A 24,270-nucleotide genomic window follows, 5' to 3' on the forward strand; every position below is an offset into this window, starting at 1 on the left:
CCCTGCTTCCTTATTCTCCCCCAGATCAATCTACTAGCTGGTCTTGCTGATTTTACCTATAAAATATAGCATGTATATTTAAATGTTCCTGAAAAATTCCTTTAGCTGGGGAAACGTTACTACAACGATATGATAAAAACTATGAATTTACAATCATGATGAAATTAAACAAAAAAAGGTCAAGTTATTGTTTGAGGAGATGGTAGCAGAGGAAAGAAAAAAAGAAATATATCCTTCTGACCTTGAGGAAGCTGCAGCACCCCTGTGCTGATGCCTGAGACCAAGTCACCCAGCACATACTCCTTGAACTTGTAGGCAGGCAACCACTTGGTTATTGGAAGGAACATGTAAATGATATTTCTTATTTTCTTAGGAGTACATCTGGGAGGAGAAAGAAATAGACAAAATGAGGACAAAATGTAGAATTCACACCAAGGCATTTTCCCTCCCTCACATTCTGGAGCAACAAGGAAAAGCTCACAGCTGAGGATGACCTTTCCACTCTGCAGACGTCAGAGACAAGAAGAGCTGCTGATTTATTATTATTATTATTATTGAAACAATAACATCTGAATTGGCTCCACAATAATGCTTACAACTGACCATAGAAAACAAGAACAATTTAGCTTCAAAATAATGGAAATATCCAGAAGCTATTATTTCACTAGGTGAAATCCTTAATGTACTTTCGATGTTGGTGTAAAAATGAAGTAAGGGAATCATTTACTGATTGACTTAAGTTTTGAATGTGGAACCACTGACTGGTATCTACCTATTTGGATTTCCCTTTCCTTATAACATGAAGGAAATTTATACAGGTATTATGAGTTTTATGAACATGTGTGCAATGCTTTAGGGTCTTGATTAGTTAAACTCAAAACACCACTGTCACTGGAGCATGGGAGCTGAGTCTATGTCTGGTTGTCTTGGTTGAGTGGAACATCATGCTGATAAAACCAAGGTCTGCATTTAATCCCTACGTGGTTTAAGTAACTTTGATACATAGACTGTATTCTCACTCTCAGCCAGTCCTTTTGCCAGTCTATGCCCCCAATCGAAGACATCAATGAGTAAAAGTATGGACAGATGACTTCCATCACCACTATGACAGCCTCAAGTCCTCCTGGAGTGACAGGGAAGCAGTTTACCCTGTTTAAAAGATAATACAGTATTGCAGCATGCATGGTATTTGATATAGTGTCTTCAGTGGTTAAGAGTATCTGGTAATCAGATGCAGGAAGATACCGGAAGCAGAATGTGAGGCAACTACGGCAAGAGTGATGAGTGTGAGAGACACAAACCAGACTGGATACCAGCCTCCTTGTTTAGAAAGTTGAGATATTAATAACAGCTACATTCATATAGTGCTTGCCATGCGCCTTGCACTTCGAATATACTGACAGGTTTTTCAACCCCAGTAACTCTGTGATGTGAGTACTACTGGTATCCCCATTTCACAGCGCAGGAAACTCAAGTGCACAACTGGTAGGTGGCTGGGACTAAGATGAAGACAGTCTGACTCCAGTGTACCTATTTTTAACCTCTCCTGATGGCACACCTAGAACACAGGGTCATTGTGAAGCTTACATAAATACAGCACAGAAGGTGTGGTCTCAAGGGTGGAGGAGGCAGAATCAGATGGACTGGGTTTGAAGTCCGGGGCTTTCTGGAGGTGCAAGTGTGTGAAAGTTCCCAAGCCTGCAGCATGGCTGTGTGAGTGTCTTCCAGCTCAGCTTGGGGACTTAGCTTCACAGATTCGAGGTGCTGCCAAATGGAGTAGAAGTCAAGTGGGAAAAAGACAGAGTGGTAGGAACACTCCTGAGAGACAGAGGGACAAGGTGGGTATTTCGAAGGTGGGTGGTGAATTGGAAAGTGAGTTGTTTACATAAACCTTTATATAGACATCAGGCATAGTAGGACCTGAATAAATGTGGTGAAATACATAATGAAGCCTGTTTCATCAAATACCTCCCACTGAATGAACCGTGAGAACAGCTCTGCAAATCATGAGTGCTCACCATTTGCTTTTTCCTCCAAGTCACCAGGTTCTCTTTATACACGTGACCTTGCTTCTCTCATAACTAATGACAGAGTAAGGGAAACAGGTCAAGACAACGGGGAAACAGGTCAAGACAACGTACGTGAATGCCTGTTTCAGCTTATCCCCAATAGAATCCGAAATCTTGTCTTTCTTGTGCAATCTGTCCTGGAGGACTGGATGACTGAAGATGGGTCTTTCCACGTAGTACCGCTGGGTTGCTGCAAGAGTTTCATTTTCTTCAGCATGATCCATAGTACTCTGAAATCAACAGCATCAACAGCAGGAGACAAGCATTTCCCGAGTGTCACTAAGGGAGAAAATAAAAACTCGATTTCAGATGCCAAAATCCTACTGCTGACTGTTCCCAAGCGTCTCTTCCTGGAGGTATTACTGTCAGTTCTTCTGAGGACTCCATCTTTGGACACCACGGGCACCTAATGTAGTGATCTGGACACAGTAGGCACTAACAAATGAAAGGAAATCAAAGTCAATAAAGAACATACATGACATTTCCTTCCAGGGCAACGAGTGGGTAACGTGTACAGTTTCAACAAAGAATCGTATTAAATTCAGTGGCTAAATCCTGCAGCAAGTTGGCTCTAAGTCAATATTCAGGGAACAGTGAATCAGGAGGTGGACTCTAACCATTTATGTGGCAAACAAACAAAAAAAAAAGGGGAAAATCAGTCCTTAAATTGACCCCAAGTTTCTTGAAGGTACATTAGCCTCTTTTCCAATTCTGTACTCACATTTGGTTACTCCTTAAATTATTCTATGGTCCAGAGCTGAGGCTTATGTCTCCACGAGGGAAGTTCCTGGTGACTTTCGTGAAAGGCTACAAGTTGAAAACATCAGTGCATAAAAAGTAAAAAAATAAAAAAATAAAAAAAAAGAAAAAATCAGTGCAATGTTATAATGTCATTTTTTAAAAATGGCTTACTACTTATACTTTATTTTTTAATTTTTTGAATGGAGGTACTGAGAATTGAACCCAGGACCTTGCACATGCTAAACATATGCCCTACCACTGAGCTATATCCCCAACCTCCATAATGTCATTTTAAAGTTGATTATGTTGTCATTTGTAAGACTATTAGGATGGCTGATGTATCCATATATCTGTATATCTGTATATCTATCTACCTACCTACCTACCTACAAAACGAATACTACTCATATGAGCAAAATAAATGATTAAGGAATAAAAATCCAATGTTTGTGCACATGGAAATGTGTACAGGGATGTTCACTGTAGCTTTATGATGTGGAAAATTGGAAAAATGCAAATGTCTATCTGTAAGCAATAAAAAGTAAATTTTGATAGAGTCATAAATTGAACACTATGTAGTAATTTAAAAAAATGAACTAAATCTTTATGTGTCATCATTAATATATCTCAAAAACATAATTTTCAATAAAACTCCAAGGCACAGATGGATACTTCAAGGATGCAATTATTTAAGCAAAGTTTAAAAAACTTACAAAGTAATAATGAATGTTGTTTACGGACACACATGTGTAGAAAATGTATAAAAGCATGGACGACTGTGATAAACACTAGGCTTAGGATGGTATTAACTCTGGGGAGAAGGGGAATGAGACTTGGAAGAGATAGACAGGGAACTTCAGCTAACTGTATCTGCAACGTTTTTGTTTGTAAAAAAGAACTGGCACAAATAGAGCAAACTGTTACGATTTGACTAAGCTGTGTGGTAAGTAAACTGGTGTTTGACACATGACTCTTTATATTTGCCTGAGTATTTGAATGATACATTTTATAATAAAAATTAAGTACACACAGCAACAACTGACGCCAACAGCCCCACTCGAAGGCAGTTAAGGGCAGAGGAGTCGAGGGTCACTGTGGTGACCTCAGGCAGGTGGGGGGATTACCGATACTGGTCAATAAAATTCCCTCATGGTGAAAAGTTAGGTTCTCACCAAACTGAAATGACATTCAAATTGAAATTGGGTTCATATGATCAAAATGAAAATACCACGTAAAATAAATGCTGATGTCCAAGGACGCTGAAAATGCTTGAGTCTAGCATGTAAAGGAATTCCAGCAGCAAATGCAACCAAATATCAATTCAGATGATAGGAAATAATAAGCCTGCAGAAAGATGTGAATTAAAAAAAAAAAAACAAACCTGGGGAGGCTATAGCTCAGTGGTAGAGTGAGTGTTTAGCATGCAAGAGGTCTTCAGTTCAATTCCCAGCACCTCCATTAATAAAGAAAGAAAGAAACAAACAAACAAATAAATAAGCAAGCCCGCAGAAAGACGATTCTGCAGCAGAATCTGACAAATCAGGATTGTACATCTTTTGTTTTAGGGTTAGTTAAGGCTGGTTGGCTTCTCATCTAACTTTATTTACTATTCCAGCAACTCGTAATACCCAAGGATGAGTGGGCTGACGTATGCAAGTGGGGTGTGACACACAGCAACACTCCCACCCTGCCTCCTCTGCCTCCACCTCCTCCGGAGCACAGCACGGCCACCTATAACTCGGGCAACCTGCTGTGTGGCGCTAGGGCTCTGTCCCTGTGCCCAGAGCTCCAATCACTCTGATAAGAAGTGCTGTTTCTTCCCCCTCCTTCTCCTTCCACTTTCCCCATACCCTAGTCACTGTATCTTTCAAAAGCCAGGTTTTGTCCTATGCTTTTCTGAGTCTGCCCTTACCTCTAATCCCCCATAAAGTGGGTCTATACACGCTGCTTTGTAGAGTTTTCTATTTTTTTCCTATATAATCTATATAATTATTGGTTTCCTCTTCTAGACTGTAAATTCCTCTAGGTGATACCACATCCTGGATCTGCAGGGCCTAGCTGAGTCCTTGTCTCACTGATGAATGCATGCGGTCTCTGGACTGGTGCCTCATGACTGTTGATGGTGTATGCCATGTTCCTCTCTGTTACTTCATATTACTGAAGATTAAGTCTGCTTTGAAATTTTAATTGATTTATTTATTTTTCTGGATGCCTCCTCCTTGGCCATCTTCCGTCCCATCTTAGAAAGGTTAACTTCTTCCTTCACATAGCCACTTGAGGAGAAAAAGCCCAGGTCGATCTGAGGGAGGTCTAATGAGAATCCCTGTTGCAAAACTCTAGTTTTATCACTGACTTCACTGTTACCCCACATGAATCTGCCCAGTTGTCAATGGGATCAACTGCAATGACCATGTCTAGGAACATGTTATCATACAACGCAGTGGTGACCAAACCTGCTATCTCCCCACAATGGTCTAGGGAAGGTTTTAAAGGACGAGTGTCTGGCCTCACTCTGAACCTCCTGAATTAAGGTTCCCACAGGTACAGCCTGGACCTCGGACATTTCCTCCACATGGGTGTGGGCATGCATCCCTGTCCCTGAGTGTGGCGACCTTTGAAGATTTCAGAGCAACACAACAGGGTAGGCTGAAGTGGAGCAGAAGAAATAAACTATTTCTAAAATAACAGACATCCTTATTTTTATTCGCAAAAGTCCTTTAGCTGCACCCCCAGCAGGAATTCCTCATTTTATACCCATCTCTCTGAAGGCTGTTTATCATCTCCTCATTTCTTCTCTTTCCAGAACCTCAAAATCCTTCCTACCTCATTAAGCAGGGCAATTATATGTATATTTTAAATTTCCCCAGGAATATTCAGATGATCAGCGGGGCAGGTATTTGACATATTTAACAATACTGGCCTTCAAATATGCCTAAGCCCAGAATCTCCTCAGGTGCCTTTTAAAAGACAGAAATGCTTGGGCTCTGCCCCAGACCAATTAGAACAGAGCCTCCCAGAAGAGGGCCTGGGAGGTGGGGCCCAGGCATTATTTTTTAGAGCATCCTAAGGTGATTCTAATGAGCAGACTTACCATATGATCCAGCAATCTCACTCCTGGGCATATTTCCAGAGGGAACCTTAATTCAAAAAGATACCTGTATCCCAATCCAAGAGATGGAAACAACCTAAATGTCCTCGACAGAGGACTGGATAGAGAAGCTGTGGTATATTCATACAATGGAATACTTCTTGGCCATAGCAAATAACAAAATAATGTCATCTGCAGCAACATGGATGGACATGGAGATCGTCATTCTAAGTGAAGTAAAGCAGAAAGGGAAAGAAAAATACCATATGATGTCGCTTGTATGTGGAATCTAAAAAAAAGGACAAACTTATTTACAAAACAGAAACAGACTCATAGACATAGAAAACAAACTTATGATTACCAGTGGGTGAAGGGGGCAGGAAGGGATAAATTGGGAGCTTGAGATTTGCAGATACTAATATATATAAAACAGATAAACAATAAATTCATACTATATAGCACAGAGAACTATGTTCAAATATCTTCTAATAACTTTTAATGGAAAAGAATATGAAAAGGGATATATGTATGTATATGCATGACTGGGACATTGTGCTGTACACCAGAAACTGATATATTATAACTGATTGCACTTCAATTAAAAAAAAAAAAGGTCTCTAGGTGATTCTAATGCACAGCCAAGGTTCAAAACCACTGACTCAGGGGATAACAATATACACACCCACACCTACCGACCCAACCAAACAAAATGAAGAAAACTGAATAGGGTGTAAATGAATTGTGTGGAATGCATTATATCACTGTCTTTGCTTGTATCTTTGAAATATGTAATAAGTTTACAAAACAGAAAATTATCTAGCTTAGGTTTCTCCAGCAAAGTGTTTCTATTCTTATATTCTCACCACAAAAGGGAGTTTTGTGTAGGTGGGCAGTGCAGCAGCCACTACACTTCATGCAAATGCTAAATAAAACCACAGCCTTCGTTGTTACCAACAGTCCCTGCAAGGTTTAAATTAGGAGTGAATATCAAAGAAATTTAGATCTCAAAATATTAGATGGACTTAGGAAAGCATTTAGGGTATGCACTCTCTGCAGGGTTGCCAAATAAAATACAGGATGTTCAGTTAAATTTGAATGACAGAGAAGCAATAAATAATTGGTTAGTTTGTGTATGTTCCAAATTTTGCATGGGGCATACTTACATTAAAATTTTTTTCTTTATCCGAAATTTACTGGGTATATTTTTCTTTGCTAAATCTGGCAAACATAACCCTCTGTATGTCAGGAGGAGACAGAGAAAAGAGAGGATTCTCAAATATTTTTGAGGATTTAGGACCAAGGCTATAATCTGTGTCCTCCCTGCGATGTTTTTTGGCAATTCAGAGATGTCTCAACTGGGAAAGGTAAGGACTGTGGGAAGTAAAGGAGGAGAGGATGTTAGACTGAAAGGCTGTCCTTTTGGGGACCTTTTAACGCTCATCACAATCATTAAGTAATTAAAGCCCTGACGGCTATCAATAACCACCTTATCAGAAGAAGAGAGGCAAAGTAACCAAGGGACCAACACGGAGATCAAATGACCAGACTCTTATCTGACAGATAATGAGCTTCCAGGGTGCTGATTGCAATTATAAATCACCAAGTTGTAAAACTAATTATATAAACCCTCACATGAGAAAAGTCACTTCTCAGCCCAAAGGGACAAGTCTCCTGGCCAGTCCTCCAAAGAAATACTAATGACAGAAAAGCAAACTAACTGATGTAGAGATTCAAGCCCTGTTTTCCACTGCTATGAAAGAAGGAATCTGAAGAGTTTAGGGCATCATTCACCATGGATTCCTAGATCTGAAAGTAGTCTTGGAGATCACCCAATTTAATTCCTTCACTGTGTAAGTGAGAAAATGGACTCAACTACACTCACTTGACTTATCCAAAAATATTCTCAAAATACCAGCCTTGTTTCCTATTCAAAGTAGGCATCAAATTTAAAAGGCACAGATATTTATAAATAAAAATCACATTTTTATTTGTAACAACAGCAACATTTTAAACTTCAAACTAAAAGCAAGAATTAGTTGCTTGCCAATAAGCGAGTTCACTATGGCTTTGTGGAAGATGCTCCAAATTGGAGGTTGGAGTGAGGTCTGGCCCAAGTTCTGCATTTCAAGTGTCTGAAAGGTTCTGTACTGTCAGAAGAGGGCCAACTAGACCAGGAGTTCCCACACTTGGAAGCACATCAGAATCACACAGAGAACTGAAAAACCACAAACTGCCAGGCCGAATTTTAGAAATTCGGATTTAATAATTCTGGAATCTGCATTTTTTTAAACTCTCATGGAATGAGACTATAGTCCAGAAAATAATATAGTTCAGAATTTTTTTTTTAACTTATGACGTTACCAGCCTTTTCCTGAAAGCGATGTGAAAAAGCTGGAACTCTTAGCTTACACTCCTGGAACTCTTAGCATTTACCAAGAGAAATTCCCTGCTTTTCCATATTTACAACCATTAATTGAAGTGGCTGAATAGTAGAAAAAGCCAAAGACCCTACAATCCATGCAGTCTGGTCCTGAACGTAGACTCTAAGCTCTGGAGGGCAAGGCCATTGTCTGAATACCTAGCACACAGCGGCACGCAGCAGGCTCCCAGACACTTGCAGACAGGGGGCTCTCTGGGTGTATTTGAGTTTGGGTGGGGTGAGGTGAAGCTCTTCCCATTCTTTCCCTCTTCTTTTGTACTTTTCCCCATCCCCTTAAATTCTTCTGTCAAAGGATTCTCAGATTAGTATCCGGACAGGCAACACCTTATGGTAGGCTTTGGGGTCTGAGGGACTGTGTTTGGCGGCTGGAACTGGCACTTAATAGGAATGTGTTTTTTGCAAGCCTTCATTTTCTCATCTGTAAATGGCAGTGAGGAGCACAGGCTGTGGAATCACACAGACCTAAGTTCAGTCCCGGTTCTGTCCTCTTGCTAGGACATCTAGCAAGTTACTTGACCTCTCTATCTAGGGCGACCAGAAGTCCCAGCTTAGTTAGGCTTGCTGTCCCAGAGTAATTATTTCCAAAATGTCCTGGATTGGAAAATAAGTTATATGATTCTTCCAGATTCTTCAGCTCTGCCACTGAGTTAAAAATAATACCTCATTACAGGTCTGGGAAAATAAATTAGAAAATGTTTCTGCAGTATTTATCACGGGGCCTGGCACACAGTGAGTGCTCAGTAAGTGTGACCATTATTATTACTACTGTGGGCAGGAACCAAACTTACTTCAACCTCAGGCTGCTCATTTGTAAATGAGAATAATGATTTTCCTTTGTTTTAATTTAATTGTCTTTTTGAATCACTAACATAGTCACATGGCTCAAAAGCTCACGTGTAAAAAGAATCACAGTGAAGTTACAGTGCCATTCCGTGGCTGGGAGGTAACCATGGTGTCAGTGTCCTGTGTGTCTCTGCAGAGATACTGTATGCGTCAGAAGAAGTGAGTACATGGTTTTCTTCGCATAAGTGGTAGCATGACGTACACCCTTCCGCACCTTGCTTTTTTCACTTACTGTATCTTGGTGATCTCTTCTTTTCAGTGCAGGAGCGCTTCCTTATTTTTATGCTTTTTAAACAGCTGCACTGAGTGCTATTACATGGATGTTCCTTAATTTGCTAGGCCAGTCCTAACAGTGCTGCCTTGAGCTCAATGTAGGAATCAGGAAGCACTTAGAATAGGGACTCAATATTTATTATTTATAATTACTATTACCTCTTAAATGAACCTCACACATTTCCTTTTACTGCTCCAACTCTCGAGGACCTGGGTCTCCATTTATTCTTTCATTCAATACAAATCTACTTCATCCCTACGCCTATGTTTGGCTGAAAGTGCACGTTGGCTAAACTTAGAGATGAAAAGGCTATGATACATGCCTTCAGGAAACTTGTCATCTAATGTCTCTGAAGCAACCTATTTCCTTTTAAGGATTTCTTACAGGTGGGGAGGGGCACATGAAATAAGGGAGCATACAGGCAATCAGAAGTTTTCGGGACGGGAGCAAGAGATCGTTGGTAAGGAAATACAAACATTTAGGAAATGAGATCGAGGGCCTTTGATATAAAAGCCATGTTACTTTTTGACTTCTTATTATAAAAGTAATATATGAGCACTGTGGAAATTTGAAAATTTTCTATTTTCCCATGCATAAATGATACAATATAAATTTATATTATAAATGCATATATTTACATGGTTGAGATATTTTCAATAGCTTTGCATTAACTTTTTTTTACTTATCATTATATCATAAATCATATCATAAATTGTATCAAACATTTTGCCATGTCAGTAAACTTCAGAAGATAATTTTTAATGATGGCATAATATTTCCTAATATATACATTGTATGATTTTGTTAATCATCTTCTTTATTATTAGACACTTAGGCTACTTCAAATTTTCTGCTCTCTATCATACATGTGATTTTGTTTTTTGATCTGTGAGTTTATGTGGGTAACGGTGATAAAATGTAGTTCATATTTAAACAATAAGTGCTCATTTTAACTACTGGGTAACTTACAGAGTGAGTACATAAAAACTACAAATTGATTTAAAATATTATGAATGATAGACATTTGTGTGAGTTTGTTATCGACACACAATAACAGTTAAACATAATTATAGCAGTTCATATTTACTGAGACTGTACAATTGAAGAATCACAGTCTGCATGTGAAGTAAGAATTCGCCGTATTTTTTAGATGAAGTGTCTGAGGCTCCGGTGAGGTAGTAGCAGCCAGGACTGGAATTTACGTCTGCCCACTGCAGAAATCATGCCCTTCTGCAATGCTGCCTCATTAGCTGTGAATCAGATTAACCATGTCAAAATGTTTATCTAACTTTAAGTTGTATTAATCATAGGCATATATTCCCACTTGTGATTCATTGCCTATAGAGCATGGTGGTCTCAATCAAACTGCATTGGAAGTAGCTCTTGAGTGAAGGGAAGAAGGCAAAAAGTGAGGGGATGTGATTCTGCACAGAGAAGTGAAAAGTGGCTTTAATAGGACATGTTCACAGAATACCAGAAGCACTGGTAGAACCTTTGTTTTGGGTGGCTGTAGGATGAAATTGGAGGGGTCGAATGGGACAAGGTCATACAGAAACCTCAAGGCAGCCCACACTTTCCAGTTTGAAGCCATACGCTCCAGTTATCTAACTATATTTCCATCCTCCTTTGTCCCATATAGAACTACTGATCAAAACCATCATACCATGGAAAAATTATTCAATTCCATTAAAGATGTTGAATCCCTTCCAGCACTAATTTTCTGTGGCCTCTTAAAGTTGACAAATCACAAGATTTTTTTTCCAACTAGGAACACATGAAAGATCATCAATATTCACAAGATAAGATACGCCTCCAGAATCTTCTTTTGGGTAAAAAGCTCAATTCATATTGGTGCTTACATTTGAATGACATATTTTAAGAAGAAAAAGTTCTCCACTTTAAGTGAAAATGGAAGACGAATCTACTGGTTTACCAGTCATTTTTTTCTCAAATAATAACTTTGGTCAAAATAATACAGACATGATAAAAATGCAAGTATTATGGAAGGGCGATGAATCACAAAAATAAAGTTTGCCACTCCTCTTCTTCCCAGCTCAAGCTCTATTCCCTGAAGCAACCATTTTCTTAAAACCTGTTTTTTTTCTTTTTTTCAGTTCTTCTGGTGGGCTTATTTTTAACTCTAAATCAGCATTTCTCAAGAAGAGTGCTGTTAGTATTTTGGGTGGGACTTGTGAGGAACTGTGCTTTGCATTTAGCATCTGTGTCCCTGACATTAAATGTTAGTAGCACCCTCTAGCCACCAGGATACTTTCCCAAATCTCCTCTAGGACTGAGAACTACCACTCTAAGTAATGTAATTATATGGCTATCTTTTGATTTATCATATTTAGACATCATCTATGAATGCTTCCTCTGAAATTTCTGATTATTACTCCCTCCATAGAATTCTATTTTTGTTGTATAGAAACAATATCTATTGAATCACTTTTGAAGTACTCAGATTTTTTTTAAAGCTGTTTTAAATGATCTCTCCTCGATGTTAATAACTTTATTTTAGTGTTGTCTTTTAATTTTTATTTTTTTAAATTCTTTTTTGGGGGAGGTCATTAGGTCTATCTATGTTGTTGTTGTTGTTATTATTATTATTATTAATGGCGATACTGGGGATTGAATGCAGGACCTTGAGCATGCACTCTACCATTTGAGCTATACCCTCACCTCAATTTTGGTGGTGGTGGTGGTGTTTTTTTTAAGGCTCCTTCATATGTCAGGTTGTTCTTGTCTTAGATATGTATTTTAAATAAAGACTTCATTAACTTTTCTGGTTAATTGGGGTCACTTTACTATCATGTATACAAGTGTTTCCAGGATGGGGTCCTTCCCTGAGTGAAATGGTGATTAGGAGGTTTGTACAGCAGCGTAGGCTCTTAGCTGCCTAGCCTGACTTTAGGATGAGGAGTCAAGAGCTGGCCTGCAGGCAAGGGCGCACTCTCTTTCCAAACGCCAGAAAGAGAAAAGATTTATTCTACGATGCCAAACTCATATTAGAATTACTGGTTCACTTTAACCAATCCATAAAGACTTTCCGTCAGTCTCTCTGCTTTCAGGCCCCCCTGCTCATGCCTGCTCCTGTCCTTGCTGACTCCATGTCCAGAGCTTCCTTCTGGAAGGTCACTCTCCCTTCCATGGTGGTCCTTCTTGTACCAACTCTTCGTTCTGTTTCATCAGTAACTTGCCTTCAAACATTCAGCCATCTCATTCTCTTCAGAGTTCTTCCTATTATGTGCATAACATCACAGGCACTTAAAAAGAGTTACAGGATAGAGGAAAGGCAAATGTGGGTTTTATCTATCATCGTTAATCTTTAACTTGCTATTATTTTTTCATTTTGAAAACTGGGTGGCTGTACGCTAAACTTTACCTAGCAAACACATTTTTAATATAAAACATACACATGTATGCAGAAGAATTTGAAAGCACTTCCCACGAAATGGAAAACAGGTTATGTGTGGAACTGTGGATAATTTTAATTTCCTTTTTGTCTGTACTTTCTAGGACTTCCTCAGTAGACACTATTATTTTCATAACAAACATGATAAAAGTAAGTTTAAAGTGCTGATAACAGGAGTGAAAGTTATCCTCTCAGAGGAGGAGTCTGCAAACACAGGAGACCCTTGCATTTGAGAGGAAAAGGGAGAGTCACGTTCGGAGACCTCTGAGGACCCAGATTTGAGAATTCCACGAATGGTGAGATGGACGCAGGTGAGCTGCTTGACTGATCTAAGCTTTCAGGTTTATGTTTTGGTTCCATGCTTCACATACAACCCTAGGAGGCAGGTACTAAATTCTCTACCACCAATTAAACACGTCAGGCCCTTTCAGATTTGTTCCTCATTGAAACCTAAACCGCCAAGAGTCTACTGCAGGAATCACACACGAATACCACCTACAAGACCAGGTAGGTAATGACAGTGACTGAAGTGAACCAGGTGAGTCTATGCCAATCTTGAGAGCACGTGTAAGCCCAACGTGGTCAGTGCTATCCAGCCCTCATGGAATGTTGGCTTCCACTTTATACTCTCTTCATACTGAGGTTCAACTGACACAGAGTGAACTGCACAGATCACTGTATGGTTCAATGCATTTTACCATACATTGCAGACCACTATAAACAGAATCTTTTCATCATCCAGAATTTCCCCTGGTGACCCTACCCAGTTCATTCCCTGTCACACCCCCATGTCAGGCAGCCTCAGTTCTGTTTTCTACCACCAGAGATTAGCTTTGCTTATTCCAGAGCTTCCTAAAAACAGAACATTCAATTTTCAAAGAGAACTTGCAACTGTATTTTAACAAAAACGTTCTTAATTTTTAAATGATGGATACCAACACAAATTTTTATAAAACAGTGTGCAGACCCAACAAAACACACAGTCCAAATACTATCCACCAGCAATGCTATCACTTTATATCTGGGCTACAGTATAAACTGAGGATATATTTTGTATACATTTATTAATTTCTCTCCTGATTGCTGGTTTTGGTGCTGACAATTCTTTAGTGACTAATGGCAGATTTTTCAAAAAGGAAGAGCAGGTCTAATCTGGGTACCAAGAAAACAAAGATCAGGAGACTGAACTCCACCCCAGAGCCAGCCCTGGGGATGAAGGAACAAGGGAAAGAACGGGGAGAGGCTGAGAAAAAGGAACACTGGGGACATCCAGAGGGTGGAACAGAAGAAATGGAGACCACAGGGCTGCTGTTCTTTGACGTCACCTTGCAAGCATCCCACTAAAAAGCCCCTCCAAGACCTTCCCGACCCTCCCAAACCCGCCCCCCAGGCGCCCCTTTCTTTGCTGATTTCATTTCCATCTACTTCCCCCCATCACTCTGCTCCAGCCACTCAGACCTCCTGGCTGTTTTGTGTTCACATCCCCGCCTCAGGGCCTCCGTGTCGGCTAGAAGCTCCACTCCCAGAGAGCGTCAGGACTTTGTTCACCACTTTCAGTTCTATGCTCAGCATCATCTCCTCAGGCCACCCGATTTTAAATATTTTAAACATTGCCAGCCAACTCCTTCCCTGCCCTCCTCCCAGCTTTATTTTTCTCCATAGCATGTATCACCATCTGGCCCACACTGTATTTTACTTATTTTCTGTCTTCTCTCCTCCCTTCACAAAAATGAGAGCTACATGAGGACAGGGACAGACCAGAAATTCATTAGACATTTGCTGAATGGATGAGTGAATCAAGGGAGGAAGGAAGGAAGGAAGGAAAAAATGAAAACCCCTGCTAGCTTTGGAGACTGCTGTTAAAGTGTTCAATGAAACAGGGACTCGTGAAGAAACTGCTATCATTTCTAATTACCTTGCAACATTAACTGTTTTGAGGAAGTAAAGATTAAAAAGCAAACTAATGATAATCCTAAGAACCAGAACAACCCTGACTATACTATCTTCAAAAGTTAGATTTGTGGGAGGACAAATGCTTACATGGAAACACGTAACTGGGCGTTTAGTAAGAATTAAGGTTTTCATTAGCTTTAAAGTTATGATGATAAAAACCATCTTTTCCTAGTACATTTATTCCTATCTTAATTCATTTTAAGAAGTAAAGAATAAATTATGAAATAATAAAACAACAGGTTCCCAATATCAGTAAATCCTTGGGTACAATGTTCAGCAATAAACATGAAGTGCATCCAAACTTAGAATTTTTTTTGAGTGAGTGCAACCAGCTCTAGGGGGATGGAGAGGTGCGGGCTGAGCTGGGTCTCCAGTTCTCCATCCGATTTTTCACACCATGTAAGGGCACTTCCTCTGAGACACAAAGGTAAAGAGCTCTGGTGCCAGGAGCTTTCCATTCCAGAAAATAATATTCCCCAAACTTAGACATTCTTCAGGATTAAGTCAGGTCCTGGGATAGATCAGTGCTGATCAGATCAGACTGAGTACGTCCAGGCTGCCAACTCACCCATTAAGATGCCACTCATGCACTGTGTATAGAAGACGCAGGGAGCACACAGGGATCATGGGCCACAAGCCCATATTTACCAACACACAGGTGGAATATGATTTGCTTAAACATTAAACAGCATGTAGCAGCTCTAATACCAATAGGAGAGAGAAAAGAAATTAAGTGTAGCTTCTTGCAATCCATGGACCTCCTTACCCTTGTTCTACCCTTCCTCCTTAATGTCTTTCCATCTTTTGTACACTTACATCCACTTCTCTTTACTGACCTGACAGTCACACATATATACATTTTTTTTTCCTTCCAGGAGTTTTGGGATACGAAGGGCAGTGGGAGGAAAATAAGAGTAGGATAAACAGAAATAAACTTCATGGATTACAATTAAACAACTTCTATTTTTAAATCTAAGAATAATGTTCCAAGTGTGAACATCTATAGAATTTACAATGTAATGGCAACAAGATTAGGTCTCAACAAATGATGAAGGTAAACAATGTGCTCTTTTGTTTCCTATCCCAGTTCTGGTAACTCAATAGTATACACCTACTTGAGAAGGTGTGAGGATCATTTTTTTATCTCAGTTTGGACACAGAAGCTCACATTTCAGCAATGATCACTGTGATCATCCTTATCCCTTGCTGGCACCTTCTCCTCAACCCCTGAAGGTCACAGGTCACCTCTAAGAGAAACTTTCAAGAGGCCATTAAACACTGACCTGGATACCGAGAGGAGAGAGAGAACCATCTCTGGGGACCTTCAGGAACAGCTAATCATTTTAGATGGGTGGAGCTACACTGAATGCAGTCCATCAAAATGTACGAAGCACTGTGGGAATACTGAGGCGGTGGGAAGCCACAGCATCCTCCCCGAGTAAATTTAAACTGCTTGATTTGGATGCTTCTTAGAAAGGCACGTTTAGGCTTGGTTACCAGGGAGTGTAGGTGATGCGGGGCCAAGCTACCCATAAAACAGATTTTACAGGCCTGCTTTTCTGTCTTTAAGTGACATGATCTTAGAGTCAGTTCTTAGCATTTATTTAACCCAGTCATTCTCAATCTTAGCTGGATTTAATGTTTCCTGAAGGATGTGGGGTGGGGGTACATTAAAAAAATAGAGATGTCTGAGCCTGCCCCAGTCCAAAAAATCAGAATCTCTGACCTAGTGTACATACATATTTAAAATAAATTCTCCAGGTGATTCAAATGCATAGAACCACACAGTAGTAGTGAGAACTTTACTGATCCCATATGACACCCTCATTTTATACACAGAAAAATTAAGGCCCAGAGAATTTAACTGACTGGTTACTTGCCGAAGATCACGTACCTAGTTAAGGGCAGAGCTTGGATTAAAACCACAATCTCCACTGATTTACTAATCCCATTAATGTCTATCAATGACATTCTAGGGTGTGACCAGCCACCTAGTTGTCACTCAAAAATAAGGTAAGTCAAAACTGGTTCACATCGAAGGATCAGTTAGGTTAGTCCTGATTCAAGTTAAAAGGAGGGAGTGGGCTGGGCTGGCCCTGCTGTTCTCTCTCTTACCCTCTTCTCCCCAGAAGTGCTGAGGATGCAGGCCTCCAGAAATGAAGAATCCTGCCGTCCAGGTAAATCCATCACTACCTATGACTCTCTCTCCCATTTCACCAGTTCCTCTACTTACCCAGATCCAACGTGCAACACAAGGAGCAGGGGACAGGGTCCCCAGATGGGAGGTTGGGTGTGGTTCAGTGACACTGGGCTCAGCGGGGCTGAGAGCTGGAGGAGGGACAGCTCGCACCTTGGCCCTGGGAACAGAAGAAGGAAAGTCAGTCCAGCGGTTCTGGTTTGGTCTTAAAAAGAAGTCATATCCAAAATATTCTTAATGCTGTTTGCTTACTCCTAATACTAACAAACTCTCTCCCAAGACACGACTACTGCTATCACAGTGGTTTACACTGACTAGATAACTATGTAATATAAATATCTGTATCTCCTTCCCAAAGGTGAACTACCAGTACGTGTATCTGTGAGAGAGCAAGCAAGCTCAAATTCTGAACCCAACCATTCCCAGAAGTTGGTGTGTGAGAAACTGTCCCGAACGAGGCCTCAGTGCTGGGAGAAGTCATCTCTTTCCTTGAGAAGAACAAGAAAAATGGAAAAATGAGATTCATAATGCTCAAAACAAAAGCTGATCTCAATCAACTAAAAAGTAATAGGACTAACTTATCTTTAGTCTTTTACAAATAATACAATTATTACTTCCCATTCACAGAACAAGTACTAACAAGGCCAGGTATTGATTCCACTTGAAAGTTAATTAAATTATATCCACAGTTCGTGGATTTACCCACATCCTTGTTTCATTTCCATTTCCCTCCATCTACCTACCCTCTGACTTACTCACTGCCCTGTTCTGAAGCGAGACACCATGGATCCTCCAGAAAACACACAATATTCTGAACGGGTGTGCATTTTTTCCTAGGGATAAAGTCCCTAACTTTGGCCAGATTTTAAAAAAGACCTGTCCCCTCCCAAAAGTCCCTTAGAAAACAACACTTTTCAAGGGTAAAGTTAGGGAGATGATGATGATGTTGATGTCTTCTCGTATCTACAATGAAAGATTTTATGAAATTGGCCACTGCAACAATCTTCCAAAAGAAGGACTGAAAGAGTGCACGAAACTGGATCTAGCCTCCAAAAGGACAGACTTAGATAAGACATAGTTTGGGAAGTACCAGAGGATTAAATTTATCCACGTTGACTTCGTCTTCTTTTGTGCAATATTTCACTAGTTTGAAACCAAAGGACAGAAAATCATTATCTCCTAATTTTTGTTGATTTTGCCTTCATTAACTCAGTGGTAATGCAAACCCTAGGGAAAACAGAATTACTTTCTTATTTAGTTATATTTTCTAGGAAACCTTGTACTTCGAAATTACTAAAATGCAGACTACACGCAATGGTAGAAAAATTACTAAATGATTAGGATATCAGGGCCCACATATGGCATTTAGACTGAGTGAAAGCCCAACTATTTTTGACTTTAACTTGAACAGGCAGTGCACCCCTGCATCTACGCTTTACAAGTCAGTCCACTGTTGTTGCTGTTGTTTTAATTGGAAAATTCCTCCGTCGTCCAGTCTCCTGCAGTTCTCAGCAAAGCGCCTCAGACAGGAAAGGCCCTCAAATACTTGTTGGACTGAGTGAATTCTTTTGGTATCGCTCATAAATTAATGAGGAATGTGTAACTCTGTATAGTTTCAGAGCAGTTAAAGAGAGAAGAAATGCTACATAACAGAACTGGGGCTTCAGGTATTACTTAACAGACTAGAATGCTTTCCAGCAGTGCACTTAAGGTATCAGCCATAGCAACCTTACCTAGAAATTCTTCACCCTCAGTTTCTTTCTAATGCAAATTAGTTTGAATTTCTCTCTCCTCACCTGTCCCCTGCCTCAGAGTCTCCAGAAATAAAGAAAAACCATAGTAGTAATTAGAAGGACTGCCTGGCCAAAACCTATTTCAAATTTCATTTCAAAAAGGCTCATATTGCCTACTGCATACTCCAAACTCCCCTCCATTTCCAACCCTGCCTCAAATTATATACTTATATAACAATATACACGGTTCCCAGTTTTCAGACAAGAAAAAGCTGAATCTCAGGCCACCTTCGATCCCGAAATTGCCTTTTTTGTTGCGTTTCCCTTCATGTTTTACAAACTTTAGACCCCAGGTTGATACACAGCCCTCATCACGGTGAGGAAAGCAATCTCCCCACTTCCCCCGTGGCCTATGTGACCTCTGCCTTCCAGATCTCCCAACTGATAGACCCTTGCAGGGCTTCCAGCCGGCTTCCTCGTGGGCCCGGCCCAGAGTGCGCACCCGGGGAGGCTGTCAACACAGGCAAACTGATCTCCTGATCAACCGTTTTACTAAATACAGGTCAGGGCTTTCAGAGTCCATCACATCAGAGCCGCTGTGACGGTAGAGCACCCACCACGGTGAGTGTTTAGGAGGAAGAAGCGTTTTTAGGAAGCCACCTCCCCTCCCCGCCCCACACAACTTTAGGACAAGGGGGCTCTTAGCAACCCCTCCACTCATGGAGAAGCCGGAGACCCGAGCTTCAAGCTTTTCCGGGGCGCCGCTCAGCCTCCGACCCACAGCTCCCCTCGGGGAACCCGGGCCGTCGAGGCGGCGGAACCCACCCTGGCTCGTGGCTTAACTGCGGGCGGCGCGGGGCTCCCCGGGGAGGCGAAGGGCAACACCGGGGCCGGGGCACCAGCGGGCCGGAGCTAAGCAGGGTCTGGACGCCGCGCACAGGCCGCGCGGCTGAGGGTGTTCCGGGCGCCTGACGAGCCAGCAAACAAAATTGTAAATAGCAAAGGGCTGGGTGAGAACCAAAGTGAAGCAAACGCCTACTAAAAACATCTGTGCGGCCGCGGCAGGCCCGCAGGCCGTAGGGGAGGTCTGCAAAGGAGGCGCAACTTCAGACTTCATCCTGTCAGGGCTCAGCGGGCCGGCAGGGCGTGGGCACGTCAAGCGCCGCACTCCTTTCAGGACAGGAGTTTGGGGGAGAGGCACAGAGAGCCCGCGAGACAGCGGGGCTAGAGCCGCCAGGAGACGCGGCGACGCCCAGAGCCCCGTGCGTCCCCGGCCCGCGCGCACTCACCGGCCGGCGCTGCCCGGCGCTGCCCTGGGCGGAGCCGCCGCCCCGCCGCGCTCCGGAGCCGCCGCCGCCGCCTCGACGCCGCGCCGCTGCCTCCCCGACCGTCTGTGGAGGCGCCGCGCCCGGCGCGCCGCGTAACGCGAGCCCCGCCCCGCCCCGCCCCGCGCCGCGCCGCGCGACCCCTGCGGCCCCACGTCTCTTCTCGAAACTTCTCCAGCTTCTAAGGTGAGCTGATAAGGAACAGCGGCGGCCCGTCCAGCCCCCGAGAGCTACGCCAGTGACACCCGCGTTCGTCTCCCGCGGCCCACGGACTCCTCAAGATGGGATTCGTGGAGCAAACACAATAAACAAGAGAGAGAGTATCCGTGGGGGAAACACTGCTTAGTGTTATTACTATCTTTTTAAAAAATGAAAACACCCGAACACATTTTCTAATGCAGTCATCGTGGAGACTCACGTTGACACAGGAACATTGTCATGTTGAATGACAGTGTGCGAGTTTCTTTTGAAAGCCCCGGTGAGCTGCCCAGGATTCACGCTTCTCTTGCAAATATTGACCATCGTGCAGCAGAGCGAAGCGCGACATTCTTTTCCAGGCATTCCAGTCAGAATTTACAGAACAGCTTTTGTTTTTTATGAGGTAATGCAGCATAACAGACTATTTAGGAGAAGGGAATATAAGGAAAAAAAACCGGAGAATGGAAAGAAAAAAGGAAACGGTAAGATAGGAAGGAGGGAGGGAAAGAGCCTGCTTTGTTTCTAATAATTAGGGTGCAAGAGAGCACCGCGGCCGGCGTGCCCAAACCCAAGCATGTGAGGGGGAGGAAAGATTTCAATATAAAAACTCCTCTGGCCTTGTGACTTAGCAGGGGTTCTAGTTGGTTGGTCAGGGTTTTTTTTTTTTTTTTTTTTTTTTTTTTTTGCTTTGTGCATCTCCACGGTGCATACTGTAGGTGGCACAAATGACGAGCTAGCTATTTGGCTGCGGGTCTAAAAGCTGAAAAGGGCGCCTGGAGACCCAATGGCGTCGGACAAGGAGACACCACCTCGTGAGTACAGGCGGGGCAGCTCCCTCGGGGCGCAGGTGCCGTCCTTCCCGCGCTGGAGAAGGAGCTGGAAGTTTCCTCTCTACTCCACACGAGGGTGCTCTCTTCAAGAGCACCAGACCCCTTTGTGCTAAGGAATTACGATAGCTGGGCATGTGTGTAAAACCAATTTTGCTTTTCTTCAGGCTTTGATCATCTCTCAGTAAATCTTAACAGAGTGAGATACTGAGGAGGAATTGGGTTCCTGTGACATGCTTTTCTGGTGTCCTTCATTTGACACTTGGTCTTTGCCATCCTGTGACATGCATTATCTTGTCACATTCATGTTCTACAGCCCAGTACTTAGACTTTAATGTTCATTCTAATCACTCAGGGATCTTGTTAAAAATGCAGATCACGTCAGCCCTGGTGAGTCACGTTAAGAATTTTGGTTTTTGCCCCCAGAGTAGTGTGAACTCTGAAGAGTTTGAGCAGGAGGTATGTTCATATTTGCATTTTGCAAAGGCCTAGTTACTGCTGGGAGAATGCTTTGGAGAGGACGGAAATGGGTACACAAGAGGTCCGAATGCTGCCACTATAATAATTCAGGTAGAAGAGGCTGAGTCTGCAAAGAAGACTGAGAAAACACAAACAGGAGGGTAAGAGGAAAGCGGGAAGAAGTAAAGGGCAAGACCATCTCTAGATTTCATGAGAATGAGAAAGATGACTGCCTCTCCGGGAGTCTTGTGCCTTCTATCCGCACCTGTGAAACGGTGGCAGGCTACCTTGTGAGGCTGCAAGCAGGGTAAAATCAGACTAAACAGTTTCCAGCAGTTTTGTGAGATGAAAATATCAGTCTGGCATTCAATAAATCCTAGCTCCCTTCTCTGTTTCATATGGGAATCGGTTACACCTATCGGACCAGGACCCAAGCTGGTTTGGGCACAGGTCTGGCCACTTGGGGGTGTGTCTGAGGGAGAGAGGCCTAGAGAAAGCTGTCCTCCTCCTCTGTTTACCAAGCTCCAAACGTGGAAGATGCTAAAATATAAATATTCTCATACAGTTATGAAATTTAGAGGCAGGCCAAAGAATCGACTTGAAATCACCTAAAATATGAAATGTGAAAGAAATTACATTAGAAGTAGGAATGACTGGGTTTCTTCTTTCATGTTTAAGGAACTTTGTTTTTTGTTAAGGTGATTGTAGAGGTGTTCAAAAGTGCCTGATTTATTGCAGTGTGTCTGCTTTCCAGGGATAGTAACATTATGGGATTTTTGTAATAACTTCGGTGTTAGTTTACTGTCTCTAGATTTACTAAGGCAATATTTCTCATACACAGTTTCTGTGCTTTTTTATTATTCACATCTATATCCATATATTATTCTCTCCATAGAAAGCAATGTTTCCAGACTTAACTTCTCTTTCTCTGTTGTATTGGCATGGTTTCTGGACAGTGGATCCAGACGCTGGAAGAAGGTAATAAGGCCACTGGAGAGAGGCAGGCTTCCCCACTGTCATTGCACGGTCTCCCGTGTCTATAAAGATGGCATCTATTTCCATCCATGTTGGATTTAAAAAGTACTGTAAAAATACATTTATAATAAGCACCCAAAGGACTAAGTGGAAGACACAGTAATGCTGACAAGAACTTCTCACCTCTGAACTGGAATTTTTTCAGTCACAGCTGGGTTTTTTTTCCCCCTATACACACAAAAAAATGCATAGTTACTTTTTATATCTACTACTGTATTTTGTATGTGAAGCAGTTTGTGGTTACTCTGGAGAAGTATGAATCCTTAGCAAAATTCTTGTCAGACAACTTAAAATTATTCCTCAACTGTGGTCCCAGATCTACCTATGAATTCTAGCCCCCTGCTTCTTTTCTTGACTTACTCCAACCCCTCTCCATACCTTGGCCAGAGTGGACTTACCCAAAGGTCATCTGCTTCAAGACCTCAGCAGCTTCCCAGTGCCTCCTGGTTAAAGCTGAATTTTTTTGGTTTGAGAAATTGCTCCCTCTCTCTCTCCTGATGCCCCCAGCCCCCCTGGCCCCTGGCATCTCTCCGGGCTGCTCCTGGGAAGCCCTCCTCAAATTCACAAGAGCTGTGTCTCCCCTAAGGAGCCAAGCTGCTTCCCACCTTTGCGGGTTTTTTTGCACATGTTGCTCTATTCCTAGAATATGTTTCCCAATTGACTCTGCCTGACAAAGCCTAATCATAAATTACTTGGAAAGATGAAGCTTTGGCAAAAATTAACCCCTTGTACCAATGAAAAAAATGAAACAAAAATAACCACTAAATGGTGAACCAGCAGCAGACAATTTGTGAACCAAGAAAGAAAATGCAACAATAAAGATACAATAGTTATAGTATAACTTTGCTGTACACCTGAAATTTAACATTGTAAATCAACTACACTTCAATAAATTTTTTTAAAAAGATACAATATTTATAAACATTTATGGGCCACATATGCACCAAATTAGACAATGTGTCATATTTTAGATTAGGTAGAAAAAATAAGACCTTGTATCTCCAAGGCAATGGCTCACAGTGGATTTGATATCAGGCTCAAAATTTAACTAAACTTCTCAGCAAGATTGTTCCTTATCATTTCCCTATTCAATGTTAAATACACTGCCATTTAGTGCTCCATTACCTAGATAGATTTTTTTTTTTAGTCCTCTGGAAAATCAACAGATTCAACAACAGTAACAATTTAAAAAAAAAATTGTAAACGTTAAAAACAAGCAGGGAAAATGTCTCAATCACCACTTAAAACACATTTATTTTAATGGAGGGTACTGGGGATTGAACCCAGGACCTTGTGTATGCTAAGCATGCACGCTCCCACTGAGCTATACCCTCCCCCCTCAATTACCATTTTTATCCACAACACTTAGCACAGTGACTGTCACATAGCAAGCACTCAATAAATATTTGCTGAATGAACCCGTAAGTACTTCTTATGAGCTAGGCTTTGTGTCGGCAGCTGACAAAATTCTCAGGAGTTAAATAACTCTCTACTGACTTTTCTTAGTGTAATTACAGGGTGAATAATAGGAAAAACTGAAGAGGAGAAAATGGCTCAATTGAAAGTGTGGCTTCACAGTTGCTTTTATCAACGATGAAATAAAAAGAACAGTAAATATATTTGACGCTGTCCTTTCCAAACCTGACCTAGCTGACACAATCCTACACAAAATTTAA

The 24,270-nt window shown here is 41.6% G+C and overlaps 1 protein-coding gene and 1 long non-coding RNA gene across 3 annotated transcripts in view; one reads left to right on the top strand and one right to left on the bottom strand.

The window, feature by feature from the left end:
• Positions 1 to 20,136, bottom strand: part of SLC26A5 (solute carrier family 26 member 5) — a 52,386-nt gene extending 32,250 nt beyond the window's left edge. The window contains exons 1-5 of one of the 2 annotated variants that reach the window (XM_072965175.1): positions 20,040 to 20,136; positions 17,054 to 17,177; positions 2,791 to 2,876; positions 2,142 to 2,348; positions 242 to 381 (exon numbers count right to left, since the gene is read on the bottom strand). In XM_072965175.1, coding sequence (XP_072821276.1) covers positions 242 to 381; positions 2,142 to 2,293 — 292 coding nt within the window. In that variant the 5' untranslated portion in view covers positions 2,294 to 2,348; positions 2,791 to 2,876; positions 17,054 to 17,177; positions 20,040 to 20,136. Of the gene's footprint in view, positions 1 to 241; positions 382 to 2,141; positions 2,349 to 2,790; positions 2,877 to 5,901; positions 6,043 to 17,053; positions 17,178 to 20,039 lie in introns of those variants that run through there. The other variant, XM_072965176.1, reaches the window with a different exon arrangement.
• A 592-nt stretch (positions 20,137 to 20,728) lies between these two features.
• Positions 20,729 to 24,163, top strand: LOC140697583 (uncharacterized). Its single transcript, XR_012074734.1, has 3 exons — positions 20,729 to 20,755; positions 22,455 to 22,537; positions 24,101 to 24,163. It is a non-coding gene; the product is annotated as an uncharacterized lncRNA (long non-coding RNA).
• The last annotated feature ends 107 nt before the right edge of the window (positions 24,164 to 24,270 follow it).

The sequence above is a fragment of the Vicugna pacos genome, chromosome 7 (genome assembly GCF_048564905.1).
Source record: "Vicugna pacos chromosome 7, VicPac4, whole genome shotgun sequence".
Lineage (NCBI taxonomy): Eukaryota > Metazoa > Chordata > Mammalia > Artiodactyla > Camelidae > Vicugna > Vicugna pacos.